Source organism: Natrix helvetica (assembly GCF_964273705.1).
Source record: "Natrix helvetica genome assembly, chromosome: 1".
Classification (NCBI taxonomy): Eukaryota; Metazoa; Chordata; class Lepidosauria; order Squamata; family Natricidae; genus Natrix; species Natrix helvetica.
This window is the reverse complement of record NC_138548.1, coordinates 241,611,236-241,625,265: the sequence shown is the minus strand read 5'-3', so window position 1 is coordinate 241,625,265 and position 14,030 is coordinate 241,611,236. Positions and strand designations below refer to the sequence as shown.

Sequence of the window (14,030 nt, the reverse complement as noted above, 5' to 3'; positions counted from 1 at the left end):
TCAAAGGCTTAGTTTTCTTTTGTTGATTTTGCTGTCTTTTACATTGTTTTAGTCTGGGTTTCTATTTGATTTTTTTAAAAACAACAACTGTTTTTACGTTTTCTCTAGTTTTGTACATTACCCAGAATCCGCTGGTGTTGGGGTGGCCAATAAATCTAAATAAATAAATAAACCATAACCTGAGTTTGTAACTATTGATCTGTCTAAATCTAAATCTCTATGGAGTCAAGTGGGAGTGCTGTCATTAGAGAATCCTGATGTTCTGTCCTCTTGGTGATTACTAGTATTGATTTGGAGACTCTGTGTGTAATTGTGCTTGTTACAGGTTCTTGCATGCAGCACTATTATGTTGAACAGAGGGAAATTGTCGTATATTAAATCAAGCCATGGATTCCTTTGACCAAATATCGTTAACTCTAACCAGAGATTCAGATAGGAGTTTTCTAGGCATAACCAGAGGTGTCAAGAGTGAACCTAAAATTTCCTATGTGCCAAACCTGTGCTCCCTTACTGCACTGACTCAGGAGCTATGATAGCACAGTGCAGTGGTGGGATTCAAAAACATTTACTACCAGTTCTGTGGGCGTGGCTTGGTGGGCGTGGCAGGGGAAGGACACTGTAAAATCTCCATTCCCTCCCGATCCGCTGAGACTCGGGGGGCAGAGAATAGATGGGAGTGGGGCCAGTCAGAGGTGGTATTTACCAGTTCTCCGAACTACTCAATATTTCTGCTACCGGTCCTCCAGAACTGGTCAGAACCTGCTGAATACCACTCCTGGCGCAGTGGTTAGAATGATGTATTGCAAGCTAACTCTGCCTTCCACTACCAGTAGTTTCATCCTGGCTCAAGGTTGACTCAGCTTTCCATCCTTCCGAGGTGGGTAAAATGAGGACCCAGTTTGTTGGGGGCAATAGGCTGGCTCTGTAAACCACTTAGAGAGGGCTGTGAACGCACTGTGAAGTGGTTTATGTCAAAGTGCTACTGCTATTAAAATCTTCCTAAAAAGGGAAGAGTAAATGTGAGGACAAGGCCATGTGCCTGGTACATAATTTATTTCTTATATATAGACACACAGATGCATACATAAAAGTCTGTGTGTGTGTATGTGTATGTGTATGCATATATGAATCAATGGACAGACGGACGGATGGACGGATGGATGGATGAATGTAGGTATGTCTATTAAGATTAGAAGAGAATAATAGGAGGACATAGAGGTAGAGAGAATTGTTGAATGGGAGAACATGACAGCCTACAGTCTGGACTGAATACTATGCAAGTTGCTGCTAAAGAGTTCAAACAAGTGGGGATTTTTTAAGGTCTTGAATTTAAACTGCCATGAGCATAGGACAGGTGGAATTTAAAAGTGAAATGTGGGTGTGTCTTTAAAAATCCTCACATTAACAAACTGGAAACCAAAATATATAATGGGTTGCTTTTTCTTCGAGCGTGTGTTTAGTTTTAGCATGTATGGTTTGTTCGCATGGAAAGTATTATGGATAGCTGGTCCTACTAGCATTTTAGATTTCTCTCATTTTAATGCATTTCAGCATTTCCCTTTTAACCAGAATAGGACTGCTCCATTATCTACATTTCTGATGACTACTCCAGCAAATCACTCTTGACATCTCCCATCCGTGATCTCTCAGCCACACTTTCTGAAACAATTGACTGCTGATTGTACTTACAATATAATCTGCATTAAAATATCGAATGCAAAATACTTTTTAGCACTGTGATGGTGAACCTATGGCACAGAAGTGTGCCAGAAGGGGCACACAGAGCCCTCTCTGTGGGCACACGTGCCATTGGCAGCTGTTCTTCTGGTTTCTGGCACACACAGGCACACACACATTCCAACTTGGGCACTTGGTGCCGAAAAGGTTCACCATAATTGTTTTAGGGGATCAAACTCTACCCTCTAAGATTTGTAACACTACCTTTAGTAAATTCTATAGAATAGTGTAAATATGATTATAAGTGCATTATATTTATAGTTCACATTTTTTCTATGGAGTCCACAAGTTTGTTCATTTTTCACATGTTTTTGAGACCCTGCTGACAGCTGAACTCCCACCCACTTCAGCTACTGAATTATGTAGCACAGACCTTACTATTGTTTAAATCTGAAACATAGGTAACACATTATTAATATTTTAAAATATTTCCTCCCTATATAAAAAGCTCCTTGCACTTGAGGCACTAGCATAGGAAATAGGGTTCAGCACAGTTCTCTTACTGATATCCTAGCTTACTGTACGAAGGGGCGTTTTATTGGAGGGAGGACTAAAGAAATGAATTCAGTGGAGCAGTCCAAATTTTGTCACTTCATTGCATGTAGTGCAAAACGTAAACTTTGGTCATCTCTCACATGCTGCTGTCCTTGTCTCTTATTTATTGAATCAACGCATTAAGAAATAATTCAAATCTATTCTTCTCCTATTCATCTTGGATTCTTCTATTCATTGTGGATTTAGCGATACAGTAAGAAAAATATATACCGTTGCAGCTAAGAATATATATTTTTTTCTTTGGGGATGTCTGGCTACCTCCTAGCATACAGTACCTGATTCCACTCCACTTCCTATTTTTTTGTCCAAGCGTACAACCAGCAACTCCTTCAGTGCTCAGCACAAATCTGTTGTACTTGATCATAGAAGTTGTGATCATAGAGGTTACCATAGGTGAGTAAATGGAATTAGATAACAATGAACTTGAAGAGGGGAAATAATTCAGTCTCAAGTCCCAGTCTCTCACACACAGAGGAATAAAATGTATAGGGTGAACCCTTTCAACCTCAGCAGGAAGTTGTCCTAAAGCCAAGAGCAGGGAGTGCATCAGATAGGACTTTGAACTTGAGACCCTGTCATGTACTTATTACGCAGGTTTCTGGGGTGTTTGTTTCTTTCCCTCTCTTGCTTGCTTGGAAAGATGTTCGTGTTCCTGGCGTTCCTGAGCACCTGGCTTTCCTTTACAGTCTGTGCGCCACTGCAAGGGACACCGCAAGAGACAAGAAGTCGCAACAAGCTTCTGCTTGTTTCTTTTGACGGCTTTCGGTGGAATTATGATCAGGATGTGGACACCCCCAATCTAGAAGCCATGGCCAGAGATGGGGTGAAGGCATGCTACGTCACTCCCCCTTTTGTCACCCAGACAAGCCCCAGCCACTTCACTTTGCTCACAGGTGAGTGTTGCACTCTGGAAGGGAAGAGAAGGGATGGGATGGAAAGGTAGGAGAGAGGGGGAAATTGGGAAGCTGAAATGGATGTGTCACTGGGGAGGAATAGCACTGTTTGTTTATGATACCTTTTTAGGTTATGGTGTTAAAGGTGGGAACGGGAGCATTTGTCATTCTCATCCTTAAATCCTAAGCCTCCAAAACAATGTTGCTCACATTTCATCAGTAAGAAAACAGAAGCACGTTGCATCGTGTGAATCTTCATCATGTTAGGATTGAAGCCTTGGCAATGCATCTCTTGGAGGGTTGTTTTGATAACAGTTTGATCTCTCGGCGCATCTCCATCCTCCAAACTCACCCACATTCCTGAAGATCACGGCTAGTTGACGGAAATTTTATTCTCAGCACTGGCCATTCATAAAAGCACTGGGGAAAAATTGAATTATCTGGACCTTCAAATAGTGATCATAATGTAGTAGCTTCGGAAAATACAAGTTATTAGTCCTTGCTATAGGAATTTTTTTCACACTGAGGAAATGTGCCATCATACTACTAATAAAAGTACAATGACTCTGCTGTAATTTAATACTTTAAGGCACTGCACAAATTGCTCTTAAGCACAGTGGGTACTTAGTGTAGCACTTCATTTGTTTCCTTTAGAGTGCGTCCAAACTTTAACCTTTCTAGATCTACCTCTGGATCAGTTTCTGAGGAGCTACACTTTTTGTGGGAAATATACAATTATTAAAATTCTCTGTAGATTCTCAGTCATCCAGGTCACGGTTGTCCCAAAGGTGCTTTTTTCAGGAGGCAACTGGACTTCCTTGTTTCTTCTTTTGAAGATGTTTTGCTTCTCATCCAAGAAGCTTCCACTATCCTGTCAGAGCTGAAGAAGCTTCTTGGATGAGAAGCGAAACATCTTCAAAAGAAAAAACAAGAAAAGTCCAGTTGCCTCCCGAAAAAAAATCCCCTTTGGGATTCTGGCAATTGTAGATCCTTCCTCTAACTGTTTTCCATCAGAACAAAGGCATGATTAGAATTCTTAAAGCAATGGAGGTATGCAACTAGCTGAGCTTGTTTAACCAGAGATACGTAGGCAGAGTTGAACCAGAGTTAAGACCATCAGGGGGATTTTGGAGTGGCTGTCTAGACTGGGAAGTCATAGATTTTCTTAGAAGGCAATGACAAACCATTTCTGAATAGCTGCCAAGGAAAGTATATGAGTAGGTATTATTCAGAAGGAAGGAATGCAGTACATGCCATATTGAGCTTATAGAGGAAAGGCAGTATATTAAACAAATCAATAAATCAAGTCACTTGAAATCAAACTTGACTTAAGGGAGTCTTTACTTTTTATAATTAAAAGAGACTATTTTAGATCAGTGCCTGTATTTGGAGAAAGCTGAAGCACCATTGACATTATAACCAAGACGCAATTTCCCTGTCTCGCCTGCCCTATTATCTAGCAATAATTTCATAGTCCATCAACTGATTTTTTTTTATCTTACTAAAGGATTGCAGGAGTGGAGTTCTCAGGGATCAATAGCCAAAACCTGGAAGGTTAAGTGAGTGGATGGAAGAAGGTAGAATAAGTAGAACCCATGTGCTGCATGTTTCCAGAGAACCAGAAAGGAGGTGTTTTTTTCTGGATTTGTAAAAGACTATTTGACTATCCAAGAGATTTTTGTGTGGGAGTCCAAGGGTGACAACATCTCTATGGATTGTCTAGCATCTATCTCTAAAGAGAGGTCATTGCCATAGCTCAGGGGTGTCCAAACTTGGCAACTTTAGAATTCTGGGAGTTGAAGTCCATAAGTCTTAAAGTTGCCAAGTTTGGACACCCCTGCCATAGCTGAACAGGTTTAGGAGAGAGAGATGCCAGGCACTAACAGAAGTCAAAGAAAAACTTCAGTAGGAGAGAGAGAGAGAGAGAGAGAGGGAGGGAGGGAGGGAGGGAGGGAGGGAGGGAGAGAGAGAGAGAGAGCAAAGGCTGAAATGAAGAGCGCTACTAGTTCCACTAGATCTACATTATCAGATACAGGTCTAGGCCCCCACTGTTTAAAAGGCCACTTTTCCCCCTTTTTTGTCTGTCTTTTTGTTTTGTCTTTTTGCCCTGCTCTTTCTTCATTCCCCCCAAAGACCTTTAAGGGGTGAAAAGAGAGAGCAATAGAATAAAATGTTTCAGAAAGGAAAATGGTGAAGGAGTATCCCAGAAATATGGCGGAGGTCCATAAGACATCTTGCCCAGAACTCCTTCCATCCTGGCAGGGCCAAATCACTCATTTCATGGTGATAATGCAATGCTCTCTACATGGGGCTTCCCTTGAGATGCACTCGGAGGCTGCAGTTGGTCCAGAATGCGGCCGCGCGGGTGATTATGGGGAGTACTAGGTACTCCCATGTAACACCTCTCCTGCGCGAGCTGCACTGGCTTCCTGTGGTCTATCGGGTGCGTTTCAAGGTTTTGATCACGATCTTCAAAGCGCTCCATGGCACAGGACCTAGTTACCTGCGGGATCGCATCCTGCCCCATACATCCCTACGACCAATTTGCTCACACAGAGAGGGACTTCTCCGGGTGCCGTCCGCTAAACAGTGTCGGGGGGCGACACCCAGGAGCAGGGCCTTCTCTGTGATGGGCCCAGCCCTGTGGAATGACCTCCCTCTTGACATCAGGATTACTTCCGATCTCCGCTCCTTCCGTGCAAAGCTCAAGACCCACCTTTTTCAATTATCTGGCCTGGCTCAGCCGTAGTTTATCCTATTCCTCCTGACAGTCCTTTTTTAAATTTGTAATCTTACTATGGGGTATTTTTAATGGCTAATTTTATTATCATTATTGTGATGTATTTAATTGTTACCTCCTCCGTGTATGTCTATGTATGTGTATGTGTGTATGTGTATGTTTATATGCATTTATGTATGTTTTTATTGTACGCCGCCCCGAGTCCCTTGTGGAGAGGGAGCGGCTAACAATTTTATTATTATTATAACAATATATTATTATTATTATAATGGGGCATTAGAAGAATAGCCTGAACTGTGACTAATAAGGCAGGTCAATTTTTCCAATCTCCAAACATTGGGGATGCTCAAAAGTTGTGACATGCCCTGGGGATGGTAAAGATATTTTGATTACTTTAATATAATGTAGATGTGCTTGGTAAGTAACTCTATAAATATTGTAACGTTTTAGCATTTTGTTTGCTAACCTGGTCAAGGAAGCTCTATTTAAGTTGTTCGGCCAGTCGGAAAAAGCAAGGAGCCACCACTGAATTATCATTGCAACAAGCTAGGCAAATGCCGAAAATCCTTAGGCTCTGGTGGTTCCATGGCAGAGGTCTCTGGTAATTGTGGCCTAATGCTGTCCTCGGGAACAGGAAGGGAATTAGGCTGGTGTGATAACCACCACCCATCAAGGCCAAGTATCCAGATGTTCATGCAACAAACAAATTGATTTCAAGCTTCTCTCTCTTCTGGTAGGAAAGTATATTGAAAACCATGGAGTGATTCACAACATGTGGTTCAACACTAGCACTGGACAAAAGCTGCCTTATTACCATACCCAGCGGAGGTCTGACTGGTGGGACAATGGAAGCCTCCCCATCTGGATCACAGCACAGAGACAGGCAAGTCCGAAATCATAAAAAGAAGTCTTCTCATTCAACGTCTTACTCAAAAGAAGCGCATCCCTATTCTTAGCGACTTCATTTTGCAACCAACCTTAAGCACCGTATCTAAAACGCAAAAAGGAAGAATAAAATCAGACACACTGTTGTAAATATTGGGGAATTGCCTCCTCCCCATCAACAGAGTGGGTTCTAATTGTCAGTTGAAGTTAATTAATTTAGAATCTGTTCTTCCAAACAGATCCTAAGAAAATGGGCAATGAAAAGAAATTTACTTTCTGAGATGAGGTGGCTGTGGAGGTTCGCAGAAAAATCTATTAACTTGTGAAAACAAAACAAAAAGGGGGGGGGAGCTAAATTAAATTAAACTAAAATTGAAAGTAGAAATACAATTGTTGAGAGAGGTGGTGTGTGTGTGTCAGGGGTGGGTTCCTGCCAGTTCTACAGTGCCATTTAGAACCGGTTCCAGCTTCCTCCCCCCGCCCATCCGCACCACGCTTACCCCACCCGCCGCTCACTGATTGGCTGGCTCACCAATCGTCCCACCCGCCTCCAAGACTCCTATTTAAACCTTAAAGCTGCCAAGTTTGAACACCCCTGGGAATTTTTTTTCTAAAGGGTTAGGGGTGCAAGGGTCTTGTAACTTGACAGCTTTAAGACTTGCGTGCTTCAAATGCCAGAGTTTCTGAGCCAACATTTTGGTTGCTAAGCAAGAGTGTTGTTAAGTGAGTTTCTCCACATTTTACAAGTTGGCCACGCCTACCCAGTCACATGACTGCCAAGCCACTCCCACTCAGTCAGATGGCTGGCAAGCCACTCCCACCCTGTCACATGGCCAGTAAGCCACTCCCACAAAGCAGGCCACACCCACAGAAGAGGTTCTAAAAAAAATTGAAACCCACCACTGGTGTGTGTGTGTGTGTGTGTGTGTGTGTGTGTGTGTGTGTACACATACCAGTATATTTATATACATATATTGTATATATACATAAATACATACATACATGTACTGGAGGACAACTTTAGGAAGGGCCATAGTTATGATATATTATTTCTCTTTTGATTAATTACTCATTCTCAGTTTTTCTTTGAATTCAAGTCCATAAATAATTACAAATATTGTATACAGTTAACTTATGACAAGTTGCTTAATGATTAGAGTTACAATGGATTCAAAAAAAAGTTACTGATAACCCATCTGAGGAGCTACAACTGCTGCAGCAGTCACACGATCGCATTTTGAGTGCTTGGCAAACAGCTCACACTTACAACCAGTTGCAAGGTCATGTGATCACATTTTGCAATGTTTTGCACTGTTTTTTTGGCAAACAAAAACCCATTGGATAAGCTAGATTCAGACATATGACATATGATTTGCCCAACATCCCACTTGACAAACCCTTGTAAAATGGAGTCTGTCACATGATAATGATTGTAACAACCTACTGTATCACCAAAATTCCAGACTCAGTTGTGGTTGTAAGTCAAGGCCCGTATTCATCTCAATGTGTAGCAACTTATATTTGTCCACTAAAGAAAACATACACACAAATGTTTATCCAAAGAAGGGTTGCAAGCCTTCTTTAGATAAACATTTTTTAAACAATTGGGATTGTATAGAATCAGTTCTCTTTTCTATGTCACTGAATTTGGATTCTTTAGCATCCTGCAGTGTTAGTTTTAAATGCTGTGTATATGTGGTTCTTGGGGGGGGAGCGGAAACCTCTGCCATGCCAAACACTGCTCCCTTCAATTCTTGTGCTGACTTTGGAGGTGTAAGCACATTCTGGCAATACTTTCAAGGTGCAGCTGGGACTCCAGCCTGCATTTGAACCTTTGGCACATAAACATTGCAGATTGTCTTGCCAATTCATGAGTTTATGATCTTCTTATTCTAGGGTTTGAAAGTTGCCTCCCTGTTTTTCCCAGGAGGGAATGCCACCTACCAAGGAGAAGAAGTGAGAGTCAAGAGGGTGGAGAAACTCCTGCACAAGTATGACAATGAAACTGAGTGGAGACAGAATGTGGACACAGTCATGAAGTGGTTCCATGAAGATGACCTTGACTTTGTGAGCCTTTACTTTGGGGAACCCGACTCTACCGGACACAAATATGGCCCAGAATCTCAGCAGAGGAAAGATATGATCCGCCAGGTGGATCGGACAGTGGGCTATTTGAGGCAGCGCATCGCAGAGTATGGCATGAACTCAGTACTCAACGTAGTCATCACCTCTGACCATGGCATGGAAACGGTCATCAAAAAGGATGAAATTCACCTCCTCCAAGTAGCAAACTTCTCATTCCAGGACATTCAGTTTGAGCTGGTTGATTATGGGCCACAGGGCCTCCTGCTGCCAAAACCTGGGAAATTAGAACAAGTTTATGAAGCCTTGAAAAATGCCCATCCCAAGCTTCATGTTTATAAGAAGGAGGAATTCCCCAAAAGATTCCATTATGCCAACCACGTTCGCGTCACACCTCTCGTGTTGTATAGTGACCCTGGCTACGTGATCCATGGGGTACAGTCTTCTCTCTACCTTGTTAACGCCAAGCTCTTTATCTCTCTTTACTTAGGTGGCTTTCCATTTCATGCTTGGTAAACATAAAGAAGCTTCTTAAGAAGGACAATGGGGAGGGTCATCTAACATATCAGTCCAAGGCATTTTGCTTTGAATTATCCCATGGGGGTTCTTTCTTTTCAGCAGCGTTTTTCGCACACCAATCTCTGCCACCTTGGATGGTGCTAGCCAAAGCATGCAGCTTCGTTGTGTGATACAACACACAGAACCCTGTGCATAATTTGTCACACTCTGTGACAGCCTTTCCAAGCCATCTATCATTCAAATGTTTTGGAATGTGCCAGAATTCCCAATGGCCAAGGCTATTTAGGAATTCTGTGTGTTACACCGTAATGCCAATAGATTTGGAAAGCATCCATTGGGCATTACAACATTTTATTCAGGAAGTGATTTGGGGAAACATTTTGGAATTTGCTTCCGTATTCCTAGTTGCAACAATTTTTCTCTTTATTTGAAAAAGTATTCAGCACATCCTATTAACTCACATTGCATGTATTTCTGAAGAAACATACATAGAATTGTCTTGCTAATCATTATTGCAGCAGTCAAGGGATCCTGCTGAATCCAGTCATCACAAGTTCAGGGATCCTAAGTCTCAGAATTCATATTTTCCTTCTGAGCACTGCTATTTTGAAATGAAGAATTCCTACAATGTGGCCAAGCAGGCTAGTAACTTGATTTCTCTCTCAAAAATTGCTTGACCAGCAGAAATTTTCTATCAAGGGTGTTCCTGCCAGATGGAACAAACCTAATATCCCCTAGTGAGATGTTTATGAGATGGAACAGAGCCAGCTCTAGACCTATTAAATCCAGAACTATTCTATTTTTCAATCAGAATCCATCAATTAAACACGAGTAAAGCTGGCATGAGGAACGTGGTGGCTCAGTGGCTAAGACGCCAAGCTTATCGATCAGAAAGGTTGGCAGTTTGGCAGTTCGAATCCCTAGCGGCGTCTAACTGAGTGAGCTCTCGTTAATTGTCCCAACCTCTGCCAACCTAGCTGTTCGAAAGCATGTAAAAATGCAAGTAGAAAATTAGGGACCATTTTGGTGGGAAGGTAGCAGCGCTCCGTGCGCCTTCGGCATTTAGTCATGGTGGCCACACGGCCACAGAGACATCTTCGAACGACGATGGCTCTTTGGCTTTGAAACGGAGATGAGCACCACCCCCTAGAGTTGGGAATTGCTAGCACGTTACCTAAAACTGGCATAGCTAATTTCAATCCACTTGCTCTTTTGCTTTCCGGTAAGTTCAAAAGCCCAACAAAACCATCTCTCCAGTTCTGCACTGGCTAACGCAAACAATAATATAGTTGCCAACCTTGTCTCTATCTTATCTGCCAGGCAAGTGGGTTGTGCAACTAAAGAAACTGAAAGTATCAACAGTTCCTAGTTAGCATGATTTATCTACTTAGCTGCAAATAGATCCCTTTTTTTTTATTATTATCATTACAATCACTCTGTATGCAGGTTTGTTCAAGAAATAAGAAATAATGTCAAAATAGGAAACACCTGCTTAAACCGATTACACACAGAGAGGAGCCATTCTCTTTTTATTTATTAATTTACTATTTCTATCCATATTTTTCATCCAATTGTTATTGTTGGGAAGATTTTTTATTAATGACCTATAAACGTTGAGTCACTGGGGTGGGAGCGGGGTGGGGGAATCCTGTTCTTTCAGCGAAAGGCCAATCATTGCACTTTATGAGCTGTAGCCTCCCCTTCTTTTTCAGAGAGTGAAAGTCCAGTTCAACAAAGGAGAACATGGCTTTGACAACGAGGCGATGAACATGAAGACCATCTTCCGAGCTGTGGGACCAGCTTTCAAGCAAGGCCTGGAGGTGGAGCCTTTCGAAAGTGTGAATATTTATGCCCTCCTTTGCAAACTCCTGAATATCACACCTGAACCACATGATGGATCCTTGGATGTCACTCGGCACATGCTTGTCAAAGACTCAGGTCTGTTTGTTTCTGGTTAGCTAACACTACAATCCACCAATTATTCAATGAACGGATTCAGTCCAAAAAAGATTAATTACATATCCGTCAGAGGGACGGGGTTATAAATTGTCAATGATGTACCTTAAGTGTCCCTTATCGAGGCTGAGGATCCCTAAAGAGTTTACTCTTTTCTGATCAGGGGTAAACCCTTTTATTTAAGTAGCAGCCATCTCCACAATCTTTATAAATTGTACGCTGATGATATCAAACCCCAAAGGAATTGGTGTTTTTTTTAAACTTATCCGACAAGAAGTTGTAAGGTAAAAAGAGAGTCGCTTTCAAATATTTTCCACCCCGATTTCATTGGCTTGCCTAGCTTACTTATAACCCCTTTCAGTTTATTCCAATATCAGTGAAGCCAAGGGTGGGAAGGAAAGGGAAATCCAGTAAACCTTTGCCAATTTCACAAAGCAGCACTAGAGAGACCAGGGGAATGTCTCTGATTATTCAGCATTTTATTGTTATGATGGAACCATCAATTGTCCTCTAATCCACTTATAGCACTGATTGGCATTTGATGCATGATGGAAAGAAGGCTTTCCTTGCAATTGCAAGGCCCATGATGGCAAACCTATGGCACGTATGCCACAGGTGGCATGCAGAGCGCTCTCCGCAGGCACGCGAGTCACCACCCCAGCTCGTTCCACCGCGCATGCGTACGTGCCTCCCATTAGCCAGCTGATTTTTTGGATCTCTGCCACTCATGCGGGGGGGCATATGTGGGAGACAGGTGTGCATGCACGTGAAGGGAGGGGGAATGTGTGCATGCACAGGGGGGAGTGTGGGGGAAAGTTCCCCCCTGTGGCCCATTTTTGGTCCCAAGAGGCTGCAGGGAGGCCTACTAGGCCCAAAACCCCATGGAGGGGTTGCACCAGTGGTAGAATTCAGCTAGTTCGCACCTATTTGGGAGAACCGGTTGTTAACTTTCTAAGCAGTTGGGAGAACCGATTGTTGGAAGAAATCTCCTTTTGTTTTTCCCACTTCACAGGGCTAATCCTGTAAGGAAGGCAGGAAGGAAACATTCTGGTGTTGTTTCTAGCCTAATCTTTGTTGCCCTGCTTACAGTAACTGCCTCTCCGGTTAACCCTTATTACATTGTGACAGCTAAGGCGAAGCGCCCATTGACGTGAGTGACGTCAAGTTGGCCATGCCTATCCAATCATATGACCACCGAGTCACGTCTACCCAGCTGGTCATTAGGGCAATTTAACCGGTTGTTAAATTATTTGAATCCCACCACTGGGTTGCACAGGGGAGTGGGGCATGCAGGGGGTGTTGCGCACACTTTTGGCATGCGACAACAAAAAGGTTAGCCATCACTTTGCTAGGCTGTGTGAAAACTGTTCATACCGGGCTTATAATGGAAGGAATACTAATATAGCATACAAAACATGAATTTCTATGAAAATCAATTGGGTCAGATTCACATGTTCACACTCTCCCCCACCCCCAACTTGTCACTACTTTGTGTATGTTCTAGGATGAAGGACAAGAGAGTGACAGATTCTTCTGGTGCAATAAATATATGCAGTCCCCTCTCAATTTCTAAATTTGGGAAGGAAAGTCCTGTTTACAATCAGCTTAATTCTTGCATAATTTCAGATGCTGGGTATGTGTTCAAATCACACATTAAACAAGCCAGAGTCCCAATTTCACCTGAAGGAGTACGAAGGAGCAAGAAACTGGAGCATAGCAGCATACCTTATAAACTGTAGGGAGAGACCATAATTCCATTTATGGGCTTTTGTTTTCCAAATTAGTATCATGCCAATATATGCTAAGCTAAGTTTGGAGTTCACAACTAATGAGCTCCTCTCTTCGCTGCCAACAAAGTGCACCTTTGATCTGAAACCAATTTCTCATATTTTATTCAAGCCATCGCTTACCCTTTCGCTTGTAGGTGATCTCTTACACAAATACCAGTAAAAATTTGACAGCTTCTTATCTTTTGTTATATCTCATGAGCAACCCCCAAATCTACCTCCCCACTTTCCTCCAGCAGGTCAACCTTTCCCTCTGGGCTATCAGATTCATCACAATTGCTGTCCATTGAGAGATTTGCGACCAGGAAGATAGAAAAACAAATTTCATGACCTGTCAGGGGGGAAAAAACTATAGGGATGGGTGAGAAGAGAGAGCAAAGGTGTTATATGCTGCAGCGGTAGCAGGGAGCCCCCTGCAGGCCAAATTGTAACACTCAACCTAGGTGTTGTCCAATTAGAATGTGACGCTTGTCAGAGTGAAGACAGAGCTGCATAATTGGGTCTGGAAAGGAAGCACACATTTGAGAGTTCCCTCATCAGTACTAATTAATTAATTACTGTTCGGTGCGTAGCTAATATTTGAAAAAAGGAGTAACAACCTTGGACAAGAACATCTTTTATTTCCTTGTGTATAAATCCATCAATAATAAATCCATTTAGTGCACAGATTCAGATTTACAGAACCAGTATGGAAATACTAAATGCAACCTGGACTTTACTCTAAGTGTACACTGTACCACATGCCTGCCAAACATGTCAGCCTCAGATGTAGCTCTTTCCAGAGTAGAGGCTGTTTGGCACAGAGGCAAAAACAGGGCTAAATTTGAACCCATTATTATGGAGGAAGTAGGCAGGATATTGGAGCTGTAAGCTCAG

The 14,030-nt window shown here is 42.4% G+C and overlaps 1 protein-coding gene across 1 annotated transcript; it reads left to right on the top strand.

The window, feature by feature from the left end:
- Positions 1-2,932: 2,932 nt before the first annotated feature.
- ENPP7 (ectonucleotide pyrophosphatase/phosphodiesterase 7) lies at positions 2,933-13,317 on the top strand (the record flags this gene model as incomplete). Its single annotated transcript, XM_081962322.1, has 5 exons — positions 2,933-3,185; positions 6,663-6,808; positions 8,707-9,327; positions 11,124-11,349; positions 13,292-13,317. The coding sequence occupies 5 exons, from the start codon at positions 2,933-2,935 to the stop codon at positions 13,315-13,317; spliced, it is 1,272 nt and encodes a 423-aa protein (XP_081818448.1).
- Positions 13,318-14,030: the final 713 nt, after the last annotated feature.